Source organism: Rasamsonia byssochlamydoides (genome assembly GCF_041956645.1).
Source record: "Rasamsonia byssochlamydoides strain NRRL 3658 unplaced genomic scaffold VTN77scaffold_6, whole genome shotgun sequence".
NCBI lineage: Eukaryota > Fungi > Ascomycota > Eurotiomycetes > Eurotiales > Trichocomaceae > Rasamsonia > Rasamsonia byssochlamydoides.
Window position 1 is genome coordinate 438,949 of NW_027192389.1, and position 19,011 is coordinate 457,959.

At 48.6% G+C, this 19,011-nt stretch overlaps 6 protein-coding genes and 1 non-coding gene across 7 annotated transcripts; 4 read left to right on the forward strand and 3 right to left on the reverse strand.

The window, feature by feature from the left end:
- Positions 1-572: 572 nt before the first annotated feature.
- VTN77DRAFT_7430 (uncharacterized protein) lies at positions 573-1,869 on the reverse strand (the record flags this gene model as incomplete). Its single annotated transcript, XM_069423819.1, has 2 exons — positions 573-627; positions 707-1,869. The coding sequence occupies 2 exons, from the start codon at positions 1,867-1,869 to the stop codon at positions 573-575; spliced, it is 1,218 nt and encodes a 405-aa protein (XP_069281236.1).
- A 2,266-nt stretch (positions 1,870-4,135) lies between these two features.
- VTN77DRAFT_7431 (uncharacterized protein) lies at positions 4,136-6,075 on the forward strand (the record flags this gene model as incomplete). Its single annotated transcript, XM_069423820.1, has 4 exons — positions 4,136-4,843; positions 4,899-4,939; positions 4,997-5,442; positions 5,501-6,075. 4 exons carry the CDS (start codon positions 4,136-4,138, stop codon positions 6,073-6,075), a joined length of 1,770 nt encoding a protein of 589 aa, XP_069281237.1.
- A 479-nt stretch (positions 6,076-6,554) lies between these two features.
- On the reverse strand, positions 6,555-6,627 carry VTN77DRAFT_t30. Its single transcript has one exon. It is a non-coding gene; the product is annotated as a tRNA-Trp (tRNA).
- A 1,725-nt stretch (positions 6,628-8,352) lies between these two features.
- On the forward strand, positions 8,353-10,086 carry VTN77DRAFT_7432 (uncharacterized protein; the record flags this gene model as incomplete). Its single annotated transcript, XM_069423821.1, has 5 exons — positions 8,353-8,490; positions 8,560-8,748; positions 8,797-9,044; positions 9,100-9,282; positions 9,333-10,086. The coding sequence occupies 5 exons, from the start codon at positions 8,353-8,355 to the stop codon at positions 10,084-10,086; spliced, it is 1,512 nt and encodes a 503-aa protein (XP_069281238.1).
- Positions 10,087-11,082: 996 nt separating this feature from the next.
- VTN77DRAFT_7433 (uncharacterized protein) lies at positions 11,083-12,901 on the forward strand (the record flags this gene model as incomplete). Its single annotated transcript, XM_069423822.1, has 4 exons — positions 11,083-12,144; positions 12,224-12,624; positions 12,678-12,795; positions 12,848-12,901. The coding sequence occupies 4 exons, from the start codon at positions 11,083-11,085 to the stop codon at positions 12,899-12,901; spliced, it is 1,635 nt and encodes a 544-aa protein (XP_069281239.1).
- A 565-nt stretch (positions 12,902-13,466) lies between these two features.
- On the forward strand, positions 13,467-14,538 carry VTN77DRAFT_7434 (uncharacterized protein; the record flags this gene model as incomplete). Its single annotated transcript, XM_069423823.1, has 2 exons — positions 13,467-13,843; positions 14,007-14,538. 2 exons carry the CDS (start codon positions 13,467-13,469, stop codon positions 14,536-14,538), a joined length of 909 nt encoding a protein of 302 aa, XP_069281240.1.
- A 1,490-nt stretch (positions 14,539-16,028) lies between these two features.
- On the reverse strand, positions 16,029-16,478 carry VTN77DRAFT_7435 (uncharacterized protein; the record flags this gene model as incomplete). The annotated part of the gene is made up of 3 exons (XM_069423824.1): positions 16,029-16,168; positions 16,235-16,387; positions 16,442-16,478. 3 exons carry the CDS (start codon positions 16,476-16,478, stop codon positions 16,029-16,031), a joined length of 330 nt encoding a protein of 109 aa, XP_069281241.1.
- Between the last annotated feature and the right edge of the window lie 2,533 nt (positions 16,479-19,011).

Consider the following 19,011-nt stretch of genomic DNA (forward strand, 5'->3'; position numbering starts at 1 on the left):
TCTGTTTCTTGTTCAATGTCTTTAAGGATGGGATTTATGGTAGAATGATAGATCGTATATACAGAATCTCTATCTCTATCTACATCTCTCTATCTCTCTGTTTTAACCCTATTCATATCTATATCCATATCCATATTCAAACGCCTCTTTGAGGAAGAATAGAAATAGGTCACTCCCTATACGCGAAACAATAGACATTTCCTATCTCATTTTCCTACTCGTATTTTCTTCTCTTTTCCTGGATAAGAAGAATAATGCAAATAATAATGTCATTATTTATATCATACTATGTCATCATCCTATTCATTCTGGATTATTGTAAATCCTCCGATTCACTCTGTTCACTCGAGTTCATCACTGTTTAGTCTCCTGAGCTTCTTTTTGACCATCCTGTTGAGCTTCCTGAGCATCCTTCGCTTCCTTCTGACCATTCTGCCTCGCTTCCTCCTCTTTCAACGCATACTTCGGCACCTCCTCACCCTCTCGCCAGAAATACTGCGCCCCCGGATGCGTCTCCGGCAGTCTCGTCTTCCCCTTCTTGCCGTAGAAATTCTCACGCATGGTGCCTCCCTTCACCGCGTAATCCTCCCAGAAGAGCCCCCTCCGCCGCAGCTCCGGCAGGAGATACTCAATAATATCGTCAAACGTCTCCGGCACGCTGGCATAGCTGAGATTGAACCCATCCACGTCAGCGACTTCCACCCACCGCTCCAGCTCGTCGGCCACCGTCTGCGGACTGCCGATGATCTTGGCCCCGTTGCCGCCGACGAGCAGCCACTCGGCGATGGTGCGCCGGTTCCATTTGATGTTCTCGCTGCCTGGCACCGTGCTGGCCCAGTGGTTGACCATGCTGCGCACGGCTGGCGCCTCGACGAAGCGGAAGTCCTGGTCCTCGTCGTACTTGGCCAGGTCGTAGCCCGACCACCCGCCGAACAGCGCCAGCGCGCCCTCGTGGTCGCCGTATTTCAGGATCTCCTCGTATTTCGCCCGCGCGGCCTCGTCTGTCGGTCCCACGATCACTAGCACCCCTGCCACGATCTTGATGTCGGCTGGATCCCGCCCGAACTCGGCCGCCTGCTTGCGGATGCTGTCGACAGAGGGCCGCACCAGTTCCGGCGTGTGGCCATTGAGGAAGATAGCTTCGGCATGTTTTGCGGCGAAGGCACGTCCAGCCGTCGACGTACCAGCCTGGAGGAGGAACGGCGTGCGCTGGGGCGAAGGCTCGCAGAGATGCGGCCCAGGCACGTTGAAGTATTTCCCCCGGTGATGGATCTGGCGCACAGCATGGGGATCAGCATAGCCAGACTGGTCGTTCTTGACAGCGCCGTCGCGCCACGAGCCCTCCCACAGCTTGTACGTGACGTGCAGGTACTCGTCAGCAATGCGGTAGCGCTCGTCGTGCTCGATCTGGGTATTCAACCCGAAATTCCGCGCCGCAGAGTCCAGGTACGACGTGACGATGTTCCAGCCCACGCGGCCGTTGCTGAGATGGTCGACGGTCGAGAAGCGGCGGGCATGTGCGTAGGGGGCGTCATACGTCGTCGAGGCCGTCACGCCGAAGGAGATACTCTCCGTCGCAGCAGCCAGCGCGGGGATACTGTAGAGGGGGTCGTTGATAGGGAATTGCGCGCCGGCGGGGATCGTTGGCTCGAGGTTAGCCGGCCCTTTATACACGTCGTACCCGCCCAGCACGTCAGCGAAGAAGATGGCGTGGAATTTGGCGGCTTCGAGCTTGCGCGCGAGCTCGATCCAGTGCGACAGGTTCTTGTACTGGCTGCCTTTGTCTTTGGGGTAGCGGAAGAGGCCCGGGTTGAGGTGGCTGGGCGATTGCATGGCGAAAGCGTTGAGGATGAGCTGTTTTTTGGCCATGGTGGTTGATATGTCTGCAGAAGTATGCCCGGGGAGAAGAAATAAAGAAGGGAAGGGAGTGAAGGAGGAGAGGGAATGGAATAGGTGAAAAGGAGAGTATCAATCAGATCCCCTGTACCAATGATCTGGACGAATTAATCTAATCTTCAGGAATCATATATGGATCTGAAGTACTGCAGTAATATGATCGTAGCTTTCAAAAGGAGAAGAAGAAAAGAAAGAAAAAGAAAAATCTCTCCGAAGTTTAGTTAGGTAGGTTAGGTAGGTATCTGGATGACCTTCCCTAGTAGGATACTGGACAGTACAGTCCACTACTTAGTAGACTACAGTACCACCGCTTACGTGGGGAATGTACTACTAAGGTACTGCAAGTAACTACTACCCCTATTCCTCTCTACCTGCGACTACTTACCCGAATTACATTTTAATCAATTAAAAAAATATTATGAATTAATTAAAAAACAACTATTCTAACCTTGCCATTCCCAGTCAGGGATACAGGTAGGTACAGGTAGGTAGACATTAATTAATTAATGGTAAAGTATGTAAATAATTCATTTCAACTTTCCAATATATTATTATTTCCAACGTTAGATGGATAGATAATTTTGCTATCGATATCGATCAATAAATAAACAGTTCTCCGTAGCTAATGATAATATCGGCACTTCTCCGACTACAAACCCCGCCATTCCCCTCCTTCGGCGTCCTTCCTGCATGTCATTGTCAAGTCATGTCAAGTCCCACCTCTCAACGCTGTCGTCATTGTCGACATCAAACACGCAATTTGCACCATCTTCTTGCGTGAGTATATCCTAACCTTATTGTCCTTGATCCAACCCAGAATAATTGCGGAGAATGAGCTAGCTTATTGGACATCTGCCGGTATGCTACTATCCTAGCTTTGATAAGAAAAAAAAGTGTTGAAACGAGGGGGTAGTTTTGACAGGGGTAAACACAGCTGGTAACGGGTATGCAGATAGGGTTAGTCACTAGGTAGGATTACAGTACAGTACCACGATAGGGTATTATTACAATACGGGAAAATACAATAGTGTACAGTACAGCACTAATAGCAATACACCACACTTATTGACTCGACAAAACTGAGATATATTTATTTATTTTATGTCAGTACTTAGTACTTACTCTTATTTTGTCTTACTTTATCTAAGTGTACACTGCCATTACTAACTGTACGGTATATGCTTGTTGCTGTCTGTGATTATATAGGTAGGAGGTAGCTAGATAGATAATACGCACTTACACAAGCAAAGAGCACTACCTAATACTCCTCCTACATACAAAACAGATCTATGTATGTACATACTCCATCCTAATCTAATTACTGCCACAGTTATTATGTTATTATCGTTTTATTATTAATTACTCACATATCATTCAAATAATACCTCTGAGAGACTCTAGTACTGGCCCATCCCATCACGCAATCCATACCCCGCCCTGCGTGATCATTCAATACTGTACAGAGTAGATATGGCCTGAGCACTGAGCAACTCAACTTAATTCACTTACTCAGGGTTAATGACCAGTTGATCTAACTTTATTTACTTTGTAATATCCATACTCCGCACACTACTGTCGGTACGGAGGACTGTACTCCGTACGGACTGGTCAGATCCCTTCCTGTCTTGCTTGCAGACAGTCTTGCTGATTCGGCAGGAACTCCGTAGATGGGTCTCTTTTCAAGGAATGATATTCATTAACGAGAACTGGAGGGACAGATCTGATAATTCTGGCTGCCCCGATCTCGGCCAGACGCTGCCCTTGGCCCCTGTCCATTGCAATAACTGAATGAGTGATCAACCTGGGGATTACTCTCTGCGTCCTGTATCGGGGTATGTACTGCTCCTGACGGTGACGGTATTTTACTCTACTCTACGGAGCACTCCGTCCATGGAATTGAATTGAGGCCAAGGAGTGGTGCTTGCGCTTGGCTCTGTGCCTGCTACAATAATAGATAGACTCCGGTGTCTGGAATGTAACTAACTGTCTGTGCATTGGCAGTACGTACGGATGTACTTCTGGAGCATTGCCTCCAGTCTAATTCTTTCACACATCTACTTCCATACCTATCTATCTGTCTGTCTATCTATCTACTATCGTATCTGTATCAATTAGCCCAACAAACTCTGCAACTGCCGTTCTACTGTCCACATGAACTAGAATTGATTCTCCTCGCTTGCTGAGCCACTCGTCTTGTCCCTCGATTTACATTTCCGGACGGCTAGGGACGAGACAGATAATGTCGACGACAACGACGACGACATGGGTCGCCACCCACTACCAGCAGCCGCAGCAACAGCAGCAGCAGCAGCAGCCGGGTGAGGCAAAGGGTCCGAGGATCTTTCAAGAGGAGATAGTGGTCGACGGTCAGGTTGGCAGGAATTCAGTCGCAGTCGTTGCAGACAATGCCGCAGAGGAAAACTTCATCAGTTCAGAAAATACTACCACCGCAGAAGAAAATGCGTCGGCAGTAAATGGAGTCGCAGAGACTCCAGTCGTGGAAGAAAAGACAGTCACGTCGGAAAACTCGGCTACTACTACGAATGCAGCCAGTTCTGACGGCGCAGTAACCGCAGCAGTGGAAAACACGGTCATCGCTGAAAATGCAGACAGTGCAGACGCGGCAAACGGGGCAGTCCATGCAGAAGCAAATGGAATCAGCTCAGATAGTGCAAATGCAGCAATTGCAAACCAGTCCGCCGCAGGAGATGCAAACGGTACACTCCATGCCGAAACAAATGGAATAAATGGAGTCATCGCAGACAAATCCCTCCAAGTGAACGGACACAGCAGTCCTGTCGACCATCCTGACAGTCCTGCCAACAAGGTCAATGGCGTCGCCACGACGCAACACGCCCTCGTGCTGCACGCCGTCAAGGAGAAATACACCCTCGTCACCGACCATGCTGTGCCGTCGATCATCCACGATGGAGAGGTGTTGGTCAAGGTAAGTCGAGAAGAATTCCAGTTGTCATCCCACATGTCTAAGAGTGTATATATAGGTCGCCGCCATCGGACTCAATCCCATCGATTGGAAGGCTCCGTAAGTAACTTCTTCACTCATCTCTCAGTCAGTAACGTCCTTTCTAACTGCTTCTAGTGCCTTCAACTTCGGCATCCCCAGCCTGCCATGGATCTTCGGCCGCGACCTAGCCGGCACCGTCATCCAGACGTCCAACGGGACCTCCCGGCTTCAAGTCGGCGACGTCGTGCTCGTCCCGTCTACCGACTACCGCGATATCCGCAAGGCCGCCTTCCAGGAATACGCCGTGACGACCTACTACAACGCCGCGCGGATTCCGTCGACGACGTCCATTCACGGAGGTGCCTCGCTTGGGGTGGCATTTGTGGCCGCCGCTCTCGCGCTGGGCATCTCGTTTGGGCTGGACTTTTCGACCTGCACCAAAGCTCCTGGCCCGAATCTGTCGCAGATCCTGAAGGAGGTGAATGTGGCTGAGATTCCAGAGGACATTCGAGATGAATGCTTCTCGTGCGTGTCTGACTCGGAGCGCGTCCGGCGGGGAGACTGGGTTGCTATTTGGGGAGGTAAGTGTCGAGAAGGAAGAACCTCCAAGGTATGGAGCAGCTGTACTGACAACCTCAGCATCCACCACAACCGGCTACATCACGCTGCAACTCGCCAAACTGTGCGGCCTCAGGGTAATCTGCGTAGCAGACATCGCGCGTCACGGCGCGCGCCTGCTCGACGCCGGAGCCGACCTGCTCGTCGACCGGTACGACACGACACGCGCAGTCGAGATCATCCGAGGCGTGACACAGGGCCGACTGCGGTTTGGCATCGACATCGTTGGCCGCGAGACAGCCGCCATCCTACAGCAAGCGTTATTCGCGAGCGAGCACGACGGGCCACAGGCGCATCTGCTGGGACTGACGGGCTTGCCGAAGGAGAAAGACCCGCGCATCCGCTACCACGCTGTACCCATCAAAATCTTCCATTCGTCGCCTGCCGTGGGCGAGAGTCTGGTCACCTGGTTGGAGGCGCTGCTGCAGGCGAACGCGCTGCGGCTGCCGGAAGTCGTCGTCCGACAGGAGGGCGGACTGGCTGATGTCAACGACGCGTTGGAGATTCTCCGCAATGGGACCGTGTCGGGGAAGAGGATCGTCATTGACTTGTCGACCCCCCAAGTCGGCACGCAAGTCAGCAATGGGGTTAGTTAGGATCGGATAAGATAACAAGATTGGGCGGCAGGATTGGACTGATTTGATTTTGACTGATTTTTACGACTGACTGACTGCTTTTTTAATGCGAGGACATGTATGTACATAGCACGTCGAGGACATACTGTATGGATAGACATAGATTAGACGTAAGTACAGTACAAAACAGAACAGTACAACTACAGCATTTCTTTGATTTCTCTTATTTCAGTCTACATTTGATTTTGTTGTTTGCAAACCTCGCCCAGTACACAGCATGCAGCTGGTTAAGTCACCTTGAATACAGAAGGACTTTTTTTATTATTTTTCACTAATTTAAAAAAAAAAAAGGAAAAAAGAAAAAAGAAGGCCTATGTGTTGCACAGCAACAGGGATAACATATACCAACAGTAATTACAGAAGAGGGAAGTCACATGCATATATATCACATGATAACTCACGTGACCCACAGAGAGACAGCAGAAAAAAATGTTGGGGATTGAGCCCAACCCGACTCGAACGGATAACCTTGCGATCTGGAGTCGCACGCGCTACCAATTACGCCATGGGCCCGATCTGGCTGCGAGGTGGGACTATGCAAGGAATTTTGACAGGTACAGGTAACAAAATAATGACTTTGGTTGTCACCAACTTGCTGCTGTGGGTGTTGCTTTTTTTTTATGATTATGATTATTTTTATTTCTCGACTCGACGAGAGGATTATATACCTGGCAAGGGTGTTTATTAATTATATGCTGAAGCGAGAATTTGTTCGTTAAACTGTAGACATTTCTGATGGTTATCTTCTTTTCTTGCTTAAATATATATTTTTAATCTAGTGGATTCCTATGACGATTACTTGACAATAAAGACAGATTCGATTTCATCGACAAAGACAAGAAAAATTTCAACATCAGTCTCTTTCTCTCTCTCTTTTTTTTTTTAAAAAAAAAATATAAGATATTCTCATGTTCTACAAAAACATATTGTGTTGCAGAACCTCTGTTCAATATACTGTAGCTAATATGAAGGGTTTATCCCCAAGATGAATCCATGGACGACTGATAATGAATTAGGAGGTCGTCACGAACCAGGTTGCTACTGTGTGGGTGGATGCTTTCTTTTTTTTTTATGGGTTTGAATTTATTTCTCGACTCGATAAAATGGTTATCCTAGCTACCTAGTAAGGGTGTTTATTAAATTATTATATGCTGAAAGCAAGAATTTTTTTTTAGATGAAGTATATGGATGTATTTCTCATGGGCTCTTTGTTTCTTTGTGCAGATATATGTTTTTAATTTAGCAAACGCAGATATTAATTACTTGACAATAAAGACAGACACAATTTTATCAAAAAAAAAAGAATTTCGACACACCTTCTCTCTCTCTCTTATAAAGATAGTCTCATATCCTACAAAAATATATTGCATAATGCACTGTAGCTAATATTAAAAGTTTATTTCTAAGATGAAGTCGTCAGGACTGCAGGTTTGCGGAAATCTCATACTGAGGCAGGTTCTCAAAGCTTACTTATTACTTACCTACCTTACCTGTCCGGTTCACCACCATCAGAGAGAGAGAGATGGAAATGCAGTACCCCCAGGACATAGTATATACATTACACAAACTACTACTTCACATATAGCTATCACAGCAGCCTAGCTGATGGATTTTTTAAGGTCGATCAGTCAGTCAGTCATAGACTATGATTGATAATTCTTTGGAGATAGATATGTAATGTTAATATTAATCAAGATTGAACGGACCTACCTAGGTAGGTAATCATGACTGATGCAATTGCGGGTGCGGATGATGGAAGAAGCTAGTGTACCTGGTATGTACCGGACTGCATCAGGACTGTAACATCATAAAGACAAATACAGATTGTAATACAACTATAATACATACAACACCTGAAAATGCAATTAATGAGTTTGGACTAACTGTGTCTAGTGAATAGTTGCTGGCTGATTCCTCAAGGACTTTAAATTATTCTAATTGCGGATTTCTAATCTGATAACCTCGCTTGCTGAGCCTATCATACTGATCCTCATTCGTACCAGTTATCGATAATGCAGGTTGATACAATGGGAATAAATTGCAGCGACCAGCCTGTATTATACTCTTCTAGACTATTTGTAGTAGCTTCTGCTTTGCTTCTACCAGATTGAATTGTTCAGTCCTGGGTAGTGCTCTATCAATTTGTATTATTAAGTCAGGAGTTGTGACTTCTCTACAAGAAGGAAGAGTGCATACAGATACATCATCAAGCAGTACGGACACTAGCCTGCCAGAGACATGGCGGAAAACAAAGGACAGCAGCATACTGCTGAGAATGGCATCAGCAATGGCAACCGCATCGGCAACCGCAAGCACATCCTCCTGAACGCCTTTGACATGTCGACGGTCGGCCACTTATCGCCCGGACAATGGAAGGTAAGTCACCACCACACTGCAGTCCTTTACCAGTTACCAGCAGAGCAGTTCCTAAGTAACGTCCTGCAGGACCCTACAGATCGCTCCGCAACAAAACGAACCCTCGACTACTGGATCAACCTGGCCAAGATCCTCGAACGCGGCGACATCAACGCGCTCTTCCTGGCCGACACGTACGGCGGATACGACACGTACGAGGGCTCGCTGGACAACTGCATTCGGCGGGCGGCGCAATGGCCGATGACAGACCCTTCCATAGTCAGTTCTACTTCATCGCTGGACGTTTACGTGCTGACGCATGTCTAGCCCCTCACGGCCATGGCAGCTGTGACGAAGAACCTGGCGTTTGCTATCACCGCGTCCACCTCCTTCGAGCCACCGTTCCTGCTGGCCAAACGCTTCTCCACGCTCGACCACCTCACCGGCGGCCGCATCGGATGGAACATTGTCACCAGCTGGAAGAAGGGCGCGTTCAAGGCGATTGGCCTGGAAGAGCCGCCGGACCACGACCGTCGCTACGCCCAGGCGGATGAATATTTGAGAGTGCTGTACAAGTATGCACTTTATAATCTCATTTGATAAACTTTACGCTAATATACGTGTTGTCAGACTATGGGAAGGCTCCTGGGCCGACGACGCCATCGTCCAAGACGTCGAGAACGACGTCTACGCTGATCCCGACAAGATCCGCACCATCAAGCATCATGGCGAATTCTATCACTTAGAAAGCAGACACATTGTCGATCCGAGTCCGCAGCGGACTCCGTTCCTCTTCCAAGCTGGGACATCGCCGTAAGTTGACTGCACACCAGACAGTAACTCCAGCGAGCTGACTTTCACAGGGCTGGCTCGCAATTCGCAGCAACCCATGCAGAAGCTGTCTTTGTCTCCGCACACAGTCCGTCTGTGCTGACTCCTCGCGTGGCCAAGATACGTGAATTGGCACAGGCAGCTGGTCGCGATCCTCGCTCGATCAAGTTCTTCGCCACCTTCACGCCCATCATCGGGAAGACGGAGGAAGAAGCGCAGGCCAAGTTCGAGCGAGCGAAGAAATATGCCTCGACGATCGGCGGGCTGGTGCTGTTCTCCGGCTGGACAGGCATCGATATCTCTAAGGTGCCGCTGGACGAGGAGATCGACCCGGTCAAGCACTCGCTCGAGAAACACAAGATCCACTCTATCAGCGAGACGCTGACAGCCCGCACGCCGGAGCTGCCCTCGATCACACCGCGCGTCATCGCCGAGACAGCGTCCATAGGCGGGCTGGGGCCTGTGGCGGTAGGCACGCCAGCGCAGGTGGCAGATGAGCTGGAGCGGTGGGTGCGCGAGGCGGACATCGACGGGTTCAACCTGGCATATGTCACGACGCCGGGGACATTTGAGGACGTGGTCGATCTGCTGGTGCCAGAGCTGCGGCGACGGGGAGTGTACCCTGAGAAGAGAGCAGATGATTCTCCGCCGCTGACGGCGCGGGAGAAGGTATATGGGGAGGGCCAGAGACGGATTCGCGACGACCACGTTGGCAGTCGATACAAGTATGATGTCTATCAGGAGGATCCACCGTTTGTCAAGGAGGCTGCAGTCGAAACTGCCTAGATCAGCGAGATTGCAGAAGATAATACGCCAGTTAATTATTACTATCTATCTAGTAGCTCCCTTCCTACCTAGGTATCTATCTATATTTCGATGCTATGCGCACGAATAATAAGGAAGAAGCAGGATGAATCTAAATAAGAGTAATTAAATGGAAGAAAACTGGGAAATTTCTTAATATGACTATAGAGAAAACTACTAGAGTATAGATCAGTGAGATTTGTGTAAACATGCCAGTTAATCATTACTCTCTATCCATCTATCTACCTAGGTATATAAAAGAAATAAAGTCAAAGAAAAAGCGGGACGAACCTAAATTAAGAATTGAGTTATTAATAAACGGCACAAAATTGGCGATTTAATTAATTAATTAATTAATTAGCGTACTCCGACCTGCTAGGTCATTGCAAATCCCAATTAGCTGATTAGCGCCAAGTTATCGTCTTGTTCCTGTGCTTATCAACCCTAGAAAAAGCCCTCTCTGCTGCTCTTCTTTTCTCATCCATGCAGAGGAAAACAAATCCTGTAATTGTGTCTGTCGACATCAACGACAAGAATGATGGAGATGTTGCACCGTGCCACCTTGTTGAGATGATATTATTAATCGGATTCGGCTGATAGCAATGGCTACATGTCACGCGAGTGTCGCATCAGCTCCGGGGGAAATGACGTGCCCGGACACATCACCAAGTTGCAGCAGCAGCTTCACCATCTAGCTTCTGGCAGACTGTTATCTCTGACAAATGCAGTTGTCGAAATCACCTCAGTTATCTTGTTTGAGGAGCTTCATCAGCTCATTAGTTATCTATCGACTCGAGCTGCTATGCTCGTTTCATTGTCAATGCTATGCTAACGCCAGACAACATTCCACTCAGTCGCCCATTTTCCGGGCTATCATGAGCGATCTCGACAGATAGATACCATAGCCTGACAAGATATCTATTATCCTCTTGCAGAAAATACTCATACTACAGAATACCTGTCGACCCGTCTGTCAACATGGCCGATGCTGCAGACGAGACTCGTCCTCTGCTTTCATCTTCATCTCCCTCATCTCCCTCTACTCAACTTGACCGCTCCATCGAACACGATACCCTCCCCGAAACCGCCACCTACGGCCGAAACCTCACCTGGTCGAGCGCCTACATCCTCGTCATCTCGCGGGTGATCGGCAGCGGCATCTTCGCGACTCCCGGCGCCATCGTCAAATCGGTCGGCAGTCTGGGCCTGGCCTTGTCCCTATGGGTCATCGGCACCATCCTGTCGGCCTGCGGCCTGGCCGTGTCGCTGGAATACGGCTGCATGCTGCCGCGCTCCGGCGGCGACAAGGTCTACCTCGAGTTCACGTACCGGCGGCCGCGGTTCCTCGCGTCGATGCTGATCGCCGTGCAGGCGGTGCTGCTGGGCTTCACGGCCAGCAACTGCATCGTGTTTGCGAAATATACCTGGTTTGCGTTGCGGGTGCAGCCGAGCGAGGCGCAGAGCAAGATCTTAGCGTTGGGATTGTTGACAGTTATCACCATCATCCACGGCTGTTTCATGAAGACGGGGATCGCCATCCAGAATGCACTGGGCTGGGTCAAGATTTTCCTGATCGTGTTTATGGCGTTGAGCGGGATCTATGTCATTCTATTCCATCGGGGTGACACAGTACCAACCAGAGCAGCGACGGCCGATTTGAGTATGAATACGTCTGCGTGGGAAGAACTGTGGAAAGACTCCGACTGGAGCTGGAACACCATTTCTACGTCTCTTTTCAAGGTCTTTTATTCCTACGCCGGCCTGAGCAACATGAACAACGTCCTGAACGAGGTCAAAGACCCGGTGCGGACGCTGAAGTCAGTCAGTCTAGCGGCGTTAATCACTGCATGTGGTTTATATCTCCTGGCCAACGTGTCGTATTTCCTGGTGGTGCCCATCGAGGAGATCAAACAGAGTGGTGAGCTGGTAGCGGCGTTGTTTTTCGAGCGCGCATTCGGACCGCATCTGGGACGGACGATCTTGCCTCTGGCTATTGCTGTGTCTGCGGCAGGGAATGTGATGGTCGTGACGTTTGCGTTGGTAAGAATACTCTATATTTCCAGTGTACAGTACAGTCGTTGATATGGTACGATACGATATGATGTGATGTGACATACAGGCACGCGTCAACCAAGAAATCGCCCGACAAGGCTTCCTCCCGTTTTCGAAGACGATTTCCTCCTCGAAACCGTTTAACTCGCCCTTCTGGGGCCTGATCGTGCACTACATCCCGTCGCTGCTAGTTATCACGCTCCCCCCGCAGGGCGGCGTGTACAACTTCATCCTAGACGTCGAAGGCTACCCGGGGCAGATGTTCGGGCTGGCCGTGACGGCAGGCCTGCTGCTACTGCGACGGAAACGACCGGACCTGAAACGGCCGTTCAAGGCATGGCTGCCAGCCGTGTGGTTGCGCGTGGTCGTGTGCATCGCCCTGCTGGCAGCGCCTTTCTTTCCGCCGGCGGATTGGCGGGGGGATGTGGATTTCTTCTACGCGACGTATGCGATTGTGGGGGTGGCCATGTAGGACCCCTTCCCGTTACTCTATTGGAAACTGGTTTATGCTGACTCTACAGCGTCCTCTTTGGCGTGTTGTACTGGTATGTCTGGACGATCCTGCTTCCGCGCTGGGGGGGATACACGCTGGAGGAAGAGGTGGAGGTGCTAGACGACGGGACCAGCATTACGAAGCTGGTGCGTTCGTATAAATTGGATGAGCAGACTTGATACAGCGTAGAATTATTAGATTATCTACGATGATGACTACGTAGACCGTCAGTATCAACAGACTGGATTATAGATAGGTATACAAGTGTAACCCTAACCAAGGAAGCCTGTGGATTGACTATTTGCGGTAGCAAGTCAAGCCAGCCTGTCAACAGCGCTATTGAATCAAATGAATGAGATTTGAATTATTAATTCAGGACGATTCAACGCTGGCATGTCGTGCATTCTGTATTTGTCATCCGAATTCAGATTCAGATTACTATTCCTGTAAGCTGGCTGAGAATGACATTCACCCAGATGACTATTGCCTCAGACTATTCCTCAGACTGATTGACGAACCTGTCCAGTGACAGACAACAGTCCAATGGCCGTATTTTGTATTTCTCATCAGGGCGTGCTTGACGTGGCGACGCAGAGGGATAGGATTGCGTGCTGAGGTCCGCAACGCCAATGACATTGATCGACGAGGTTGAGTATTGATAATCAAGTCTTACCCCGCTCGAGCGCGACATCATATGAGGTCTTTATACGGGTATAAATAAGACATTATCTCTTTTACTCGGACAGATTCTACAGATCAGATCAGCTCATTATCCACGCTATACTATACTTACCGACCAGCAAGACGACTGACTACAATGGCCTCCGCCGCCGTCTCCTCCCTCCCCGCCCAGTCCGCTGGCTCAGTCCAGATCCAGACCCAGCAGGCCTCATTCCCCGTCCCCCCCGCCGACAAGCGCAAGCACCACGTCCAGACGACGCTGAACTACTACAAGGACCCTGGTGACGGCACTCCCCCGGCGCCCAGCTACGTCGGGCGGCCGGAGACGTACGAGCGGCCGGTCGAGACGCTGACGACGACCATCACCGACATCAGCGGGAACGAGCTCGACTACACGCTGGACAAGAACGGGTTCCAGATTTACTACCACGAGAGCAAGGAGAAGGAGTTTGTGGATGACGAGAAGATTAAGCGGGAGTATTATCCAGAGACGGAGCAGTTGTTGAAGGATGCGTGAGTAGAACCCTAGTCCTACCGTGCCCTACCCTTACCCTTAGCCCTAATTAGGGCTGAATGTTCCCTCCCTCCCTCCATACCTCCCTCCTAGGTGCCTCCTAAATACATCCATGCATACCTACCTACTACACACCTGCTCGATATCTCTAACTGCTTCTAGCACCGGCGCAACCCGCATCTTCATCTTCGACCACACCATCCGGCGGCACACCTCCGACGTACGCAGCAATCAGCTCCGCGGCCCCGTGCAGCGCGTGCACATCGACCAGTCGTACCAGGCGTCGACCAACCGCGTGAAATACCACCTGCCGGACGAGGCCGAAACGCTCCTCAAGGGACGGTATCAAATCATCAACGTCTGGCGGCCCATCAAGCCGATCTACCGGGACCCGCTGGCCGTCGCGGACGCGCACTCGGTGCCAGACAGCGACCTGGTGCCTACCAAACTGATCTACCCGGACCGCGAGGGCGAGACGTACTCCGTGAAGCCAAACCCGGCGCACAAGTGGTACTACCGGTATGGGCAGACGCCGGATATTGTCACCCTGATCAAGTGCTTCGATTCCAAGACGGATGGGCGCGCGCGGCGGGTGCCCCATACGGCGTTTGTGAATCCCGAGACGGTGGATTATCCGCCGAGAGAGAGCATTGAGGTGAGGGCGTTGGTGTTCCATCCGGATGATACGGAGTAGATATCTGGAGGGCTTTTCGGGGAGAGGGAGAGACATATCTATCCCCCTATCTGTCCATCCATATGTACTGTATGTACGTGGTTTTGAGAGTGATATCGTTCATCCATTCATTCGTTCGTTCGTAGCTAGCTATTTATCATGCTGTTGGCGTGAAGAGGCAAGGAAAATTGAATAAATAAATCGATATCTATCCACTCCTCCATAAATATATATATATATATATATATATCCTGTGTAATCTTTTTCTGGCCCTTCGTCCAACAATTAGTTAATTAATCTGTTAGGTAGTTAGGTAGTTAGGTAGTTAGTTACTGCGTTCGTATGAACTGTATATATACTAATTCGGAGTACTGTACGATAGGTACCTGCTTGAGCTTATTATACTATCTATCTTATACTGCTATTATCATTAATCAATATCATAGTATATTATATGCCTATACTATATGATGGACAGATGAAAACTACTCAGCAAAACACTATCCCTGGTTAAAAAAAGGAAAAGAAAAAAAAAAGAAAGAAACAGATATAAATAAAGGAAGACATTCCATCAATCATACTGTATACCCACATAGCACAGTAATCAAGTATTTATTTATCTCAAGCTCCAGAAAAGTTAAAATAAAACATTATCTTTTCTTTCTTCGATCAGCGCCAGTTTCAGTTCAGTGCCTCCTGAAACCAATTGTATCGCCAAGAACTTATTCTTTATTGAGTTTGCTTATTTGATTTACCTATTTTGGCAACTGAATTAGTCCTCACTTGGACTTTTAAATTAAAATTAAATATGCAGTACATAGTATATGGCCGAATCGCTAGTGAGTTGAGATTGTATGTATGCAGAGAATCAGACAGTCAGTCTTTTTCATTTCATGCTGAATAAATACAGACAGACAGAGCTTCTATAAGTATCTAGTAAAGGATGCATTCTTCTGATTTATTCATTTCAATCTGCCTTTCTTGACCAATGTCAACAGTATGATGGATAGCTATGAATACTTCCTTCAAAGTACGACGTACATACATACAGGTAGATAGATCGCTCTCTCTCTCTCTCTCTCTGACAACAATCTCCTCTAGACAAATTATCTAATTTACTCTGTATCATCCGGATGGAACACTAATGCCCTCACCTTGATGCTATATATATATGTACAGTTTTTATTAGGTATTTTATCTACTTTCCAGGCGGGATCCCAGCAGAGTTTTTGCAGTAAAACACATGTTAACTGGTAATAAGTTTTTTTTTTCGCAGGGGACTGATTGTTCTAAGGTGTTACTATACTATACCCTCCTCGTCAACAACAGAATCCGAACCCCCAAGTGTGTATGTATGACTGTACGTATGTATATACCTCAAGTTTTACCATCCTGGTGGAATTCTGTGGAATCTGTGGACGACAGCCTTTCATACAAAATCTGATTTCTTCTATCTGGAATCGAACTCCTGCCGGGTTGTGTACATGGGAGCAGTCTGGGAGGCTCCGGGCTCATACCTGTTGCAGATTCGGCCAAAAAGAGGTGCCCAGCGGCAAATTGTCACTGTGTTGTCCATATTCCTCCGTTGCAGGTTTCATGGTCTGATTGGGCGCTTCAGGAAAGTAACCGGTCGTATCCCACCAGTACAACGCTATTGGTAGGAAAAAAGGTTCTGTTAGCGGATCTGCAGTCGACTTCAAGTCTCTCAGAAATGTACCGTTGATCATTTGCAAATAGCTGTCGGCATTCGTCCGGGCCCTTCTTGCGCCTCCACCCTGCTCGAAAGGGTTTGTGGCCAGCTTGTGGACCAATCTTGGCATATATGCTATCGTCCTCTCATCGTCTCCGAACTCAACAGGCTCATCACGAACTATTGAAGTCAGCTGGAGTTGAGAGGGCAGTGATATGGATTGTTCTGGCTGACCATGAGGATTGTTGTCATTGATCAGCGCCGTGTGCATCATTTCATGAATGATGTACGATCCTGTCGTCTGAAGCCAGCTTAGATCCTTGGCTTTGTTTGATATCGGCGTTCAGCAGGTCCAATTTATCAACAATATCCTCAACCGTATAAAATGCGTCGCACATGTTTATGTAATAATGATCCCACAAAAACAAATGTTCGCCATTCCATGCATACCCGCCAATATTCTTACCATTTACCCTTTTTCCGCAGTTACCTTTTGGATCATTGAAGGTGATTGTGATATAGTTCCATGACTAAGACGAAACTTAGCTAACCGTTCGACATTGTCTTATATTCCTTGCTATACACATATTCTTCGCATAATTCTTGCGAGATGATATCATTGATATATCCCTTACTAACATTTTCTCACTCACTAATATCTATCGCCTTACTATTTACTAATACATAAATACAGTTTCTTACCCATATGCAATCAATCGCATTGCAAATCTGTATATCTCTTGCAGCCTTGGCTCTTGCTAATAGGGATTCATTGGGCAGATTTCACGAATTTGGTATGAACGATGACTTATGGTATGCTTACATAATTTTGTCAACGCTTGCTTAGGTAATTCTCACCAAAAAAAAGATATTTCTTTATAATAGAGAGATAGAAGTATAAGTAGATAAGATTAAGAATAATTCATAGTTAAAGCAGTTAGTTAGTTCGTTCTATGACATAGGAGCAAGACATCCAATTTTATTACGCTATGTTGTAACATATGTACCATAAGTATTGTACTGTACTGTAATATACTGTACTGCCGTAAAGAACAACATTATCTCATCAAGGCCACAGCTCGCGTGCTCGCACGTAATCCGCATGGCTACCAGCATCATCGCCAACCAACCCAATAATCACGTTTCAAGTATCGACATCTGCAGATTATTTTAAACGTCAACGTCAAAGCTTCACACACACGCCTACACACAGACCAATCTTCCTTCTGTCGAATGCAGATGCGGATCACACCATGACAGGCTTAAACTCGTGCTTGCATTAAGATTAAGTAGATTAGGTAGCTAACTGGCTAGATCAATTGCAGCAGCTGGAGGCTGATGAATTAAGCTTGATTCCGCTTGGTTGGGCCATTGAGCTCGAGCTCGTGCTCGTGCTTAGGCCTCGAGCGTCGAGCACGGAGAACTGCCGTCCAGTACGGAGTACATACGGACTATTATCACGGAAAAAAAAAAGCTTGAATAATGTCATCTCAGAGAAGCTAGGCTAATATAGTGAGTTTCTTGCCTGTCAATGCTAGTCAATTGATCAAAGAGGAAAGAGGAGGAGAAATTGATCGTAACAAAGATGAAAGATGGGTAAAGGAAAAGGAAAAGGAGAAGGAAATAAGCGCTATCTCCACATATCCTTTCCTCCTTTACTATACTACTTGCGTTCAAGATGACAGACACGGGTGGAAAGTAACTAGGTACTGGTCCAGCCAGAGTATGATGTAGAGGGTCCAGGTCCAGGGCCCGGGATTTGTAGATTGGGCTGGTTACACCATTTGCGATCTAAACGTTGTCTGAGGTACATACATAGACCTACCTGCCTGCATACTTGATTGACTTTGTCCTCCTTTGTCTTCACGTCTCGTCTTCTCTCGTCTCTTTTCCTCTTTCCTTCACGACAATTAACAACGAATCTTACTTGACGAGAGAGGTACATACATTTCTTCTCCATCTACTACCACCCAAACATCCCGTATACTGAGACTGATACTGACGATACTAGAGCAATGGCGGAACCAGAAAAAGGCGCGCTCCCTCCCTCCGATGAAGAGGTGTCTTCTCCGGTAGATGGCAATGGCAGTGGCCTTGATGCAGTCGACAAAGGGCGTCATCCAGGTAATTATCAATCCATCTAATCACTCCCTACCTGCGTCTGTACTGACAGCTGCAGTAAAATGGTACCGCTCGACCTACTACAACGCCCTGATCCTCGGGCTCTGCAACTTCCTCGCCCCGGGCATCTGGGGCGCGATGAACTCGCTAGGTGGCGGCGGCGAGGAGCGGCCGTATCTGGTGAACGCAGCCAACGCGCTGACCTTCTGCCTGATGGTGGTGTCGTGCTATTTCGGCTCTGTGGTCGTCCGCTGGATCGGGATCAAATGGACGCTCATTGTCGGCACGATGGGTTACGCTCCCTTCGCTGCAGGACTGTACACGCACAATCGCTACGGCTTCGACTGGCTGGTGCTGGTGGGTGCGGCGCTGTGCGGGATTTCAGCGGGCATCTTCTGGATGGCTGAAGCAGCGATTGCCCTCGCATACCCTGAGCCCTACAACCAGGGCCGCTTCCTAGGCTTCTGGCTCAGCTTCCGTGTCGGGGGCACCATCCTCGGCGGCGCCATCAGTCTGGGCCTCAACTCAAACCGTAACACCGAGGGCCAGGTCTCGTACGGCGTGTTCGAGCTGTTCATTGCCCTGCAGGCCCTGGGTCCGTTTGTGGGCTTGCTGCTGAACAATCCGTCGCAGGTGCAGCGCACCGACGGCCTGCCGGTCCGGCTGCATGTGTACCAGCACTC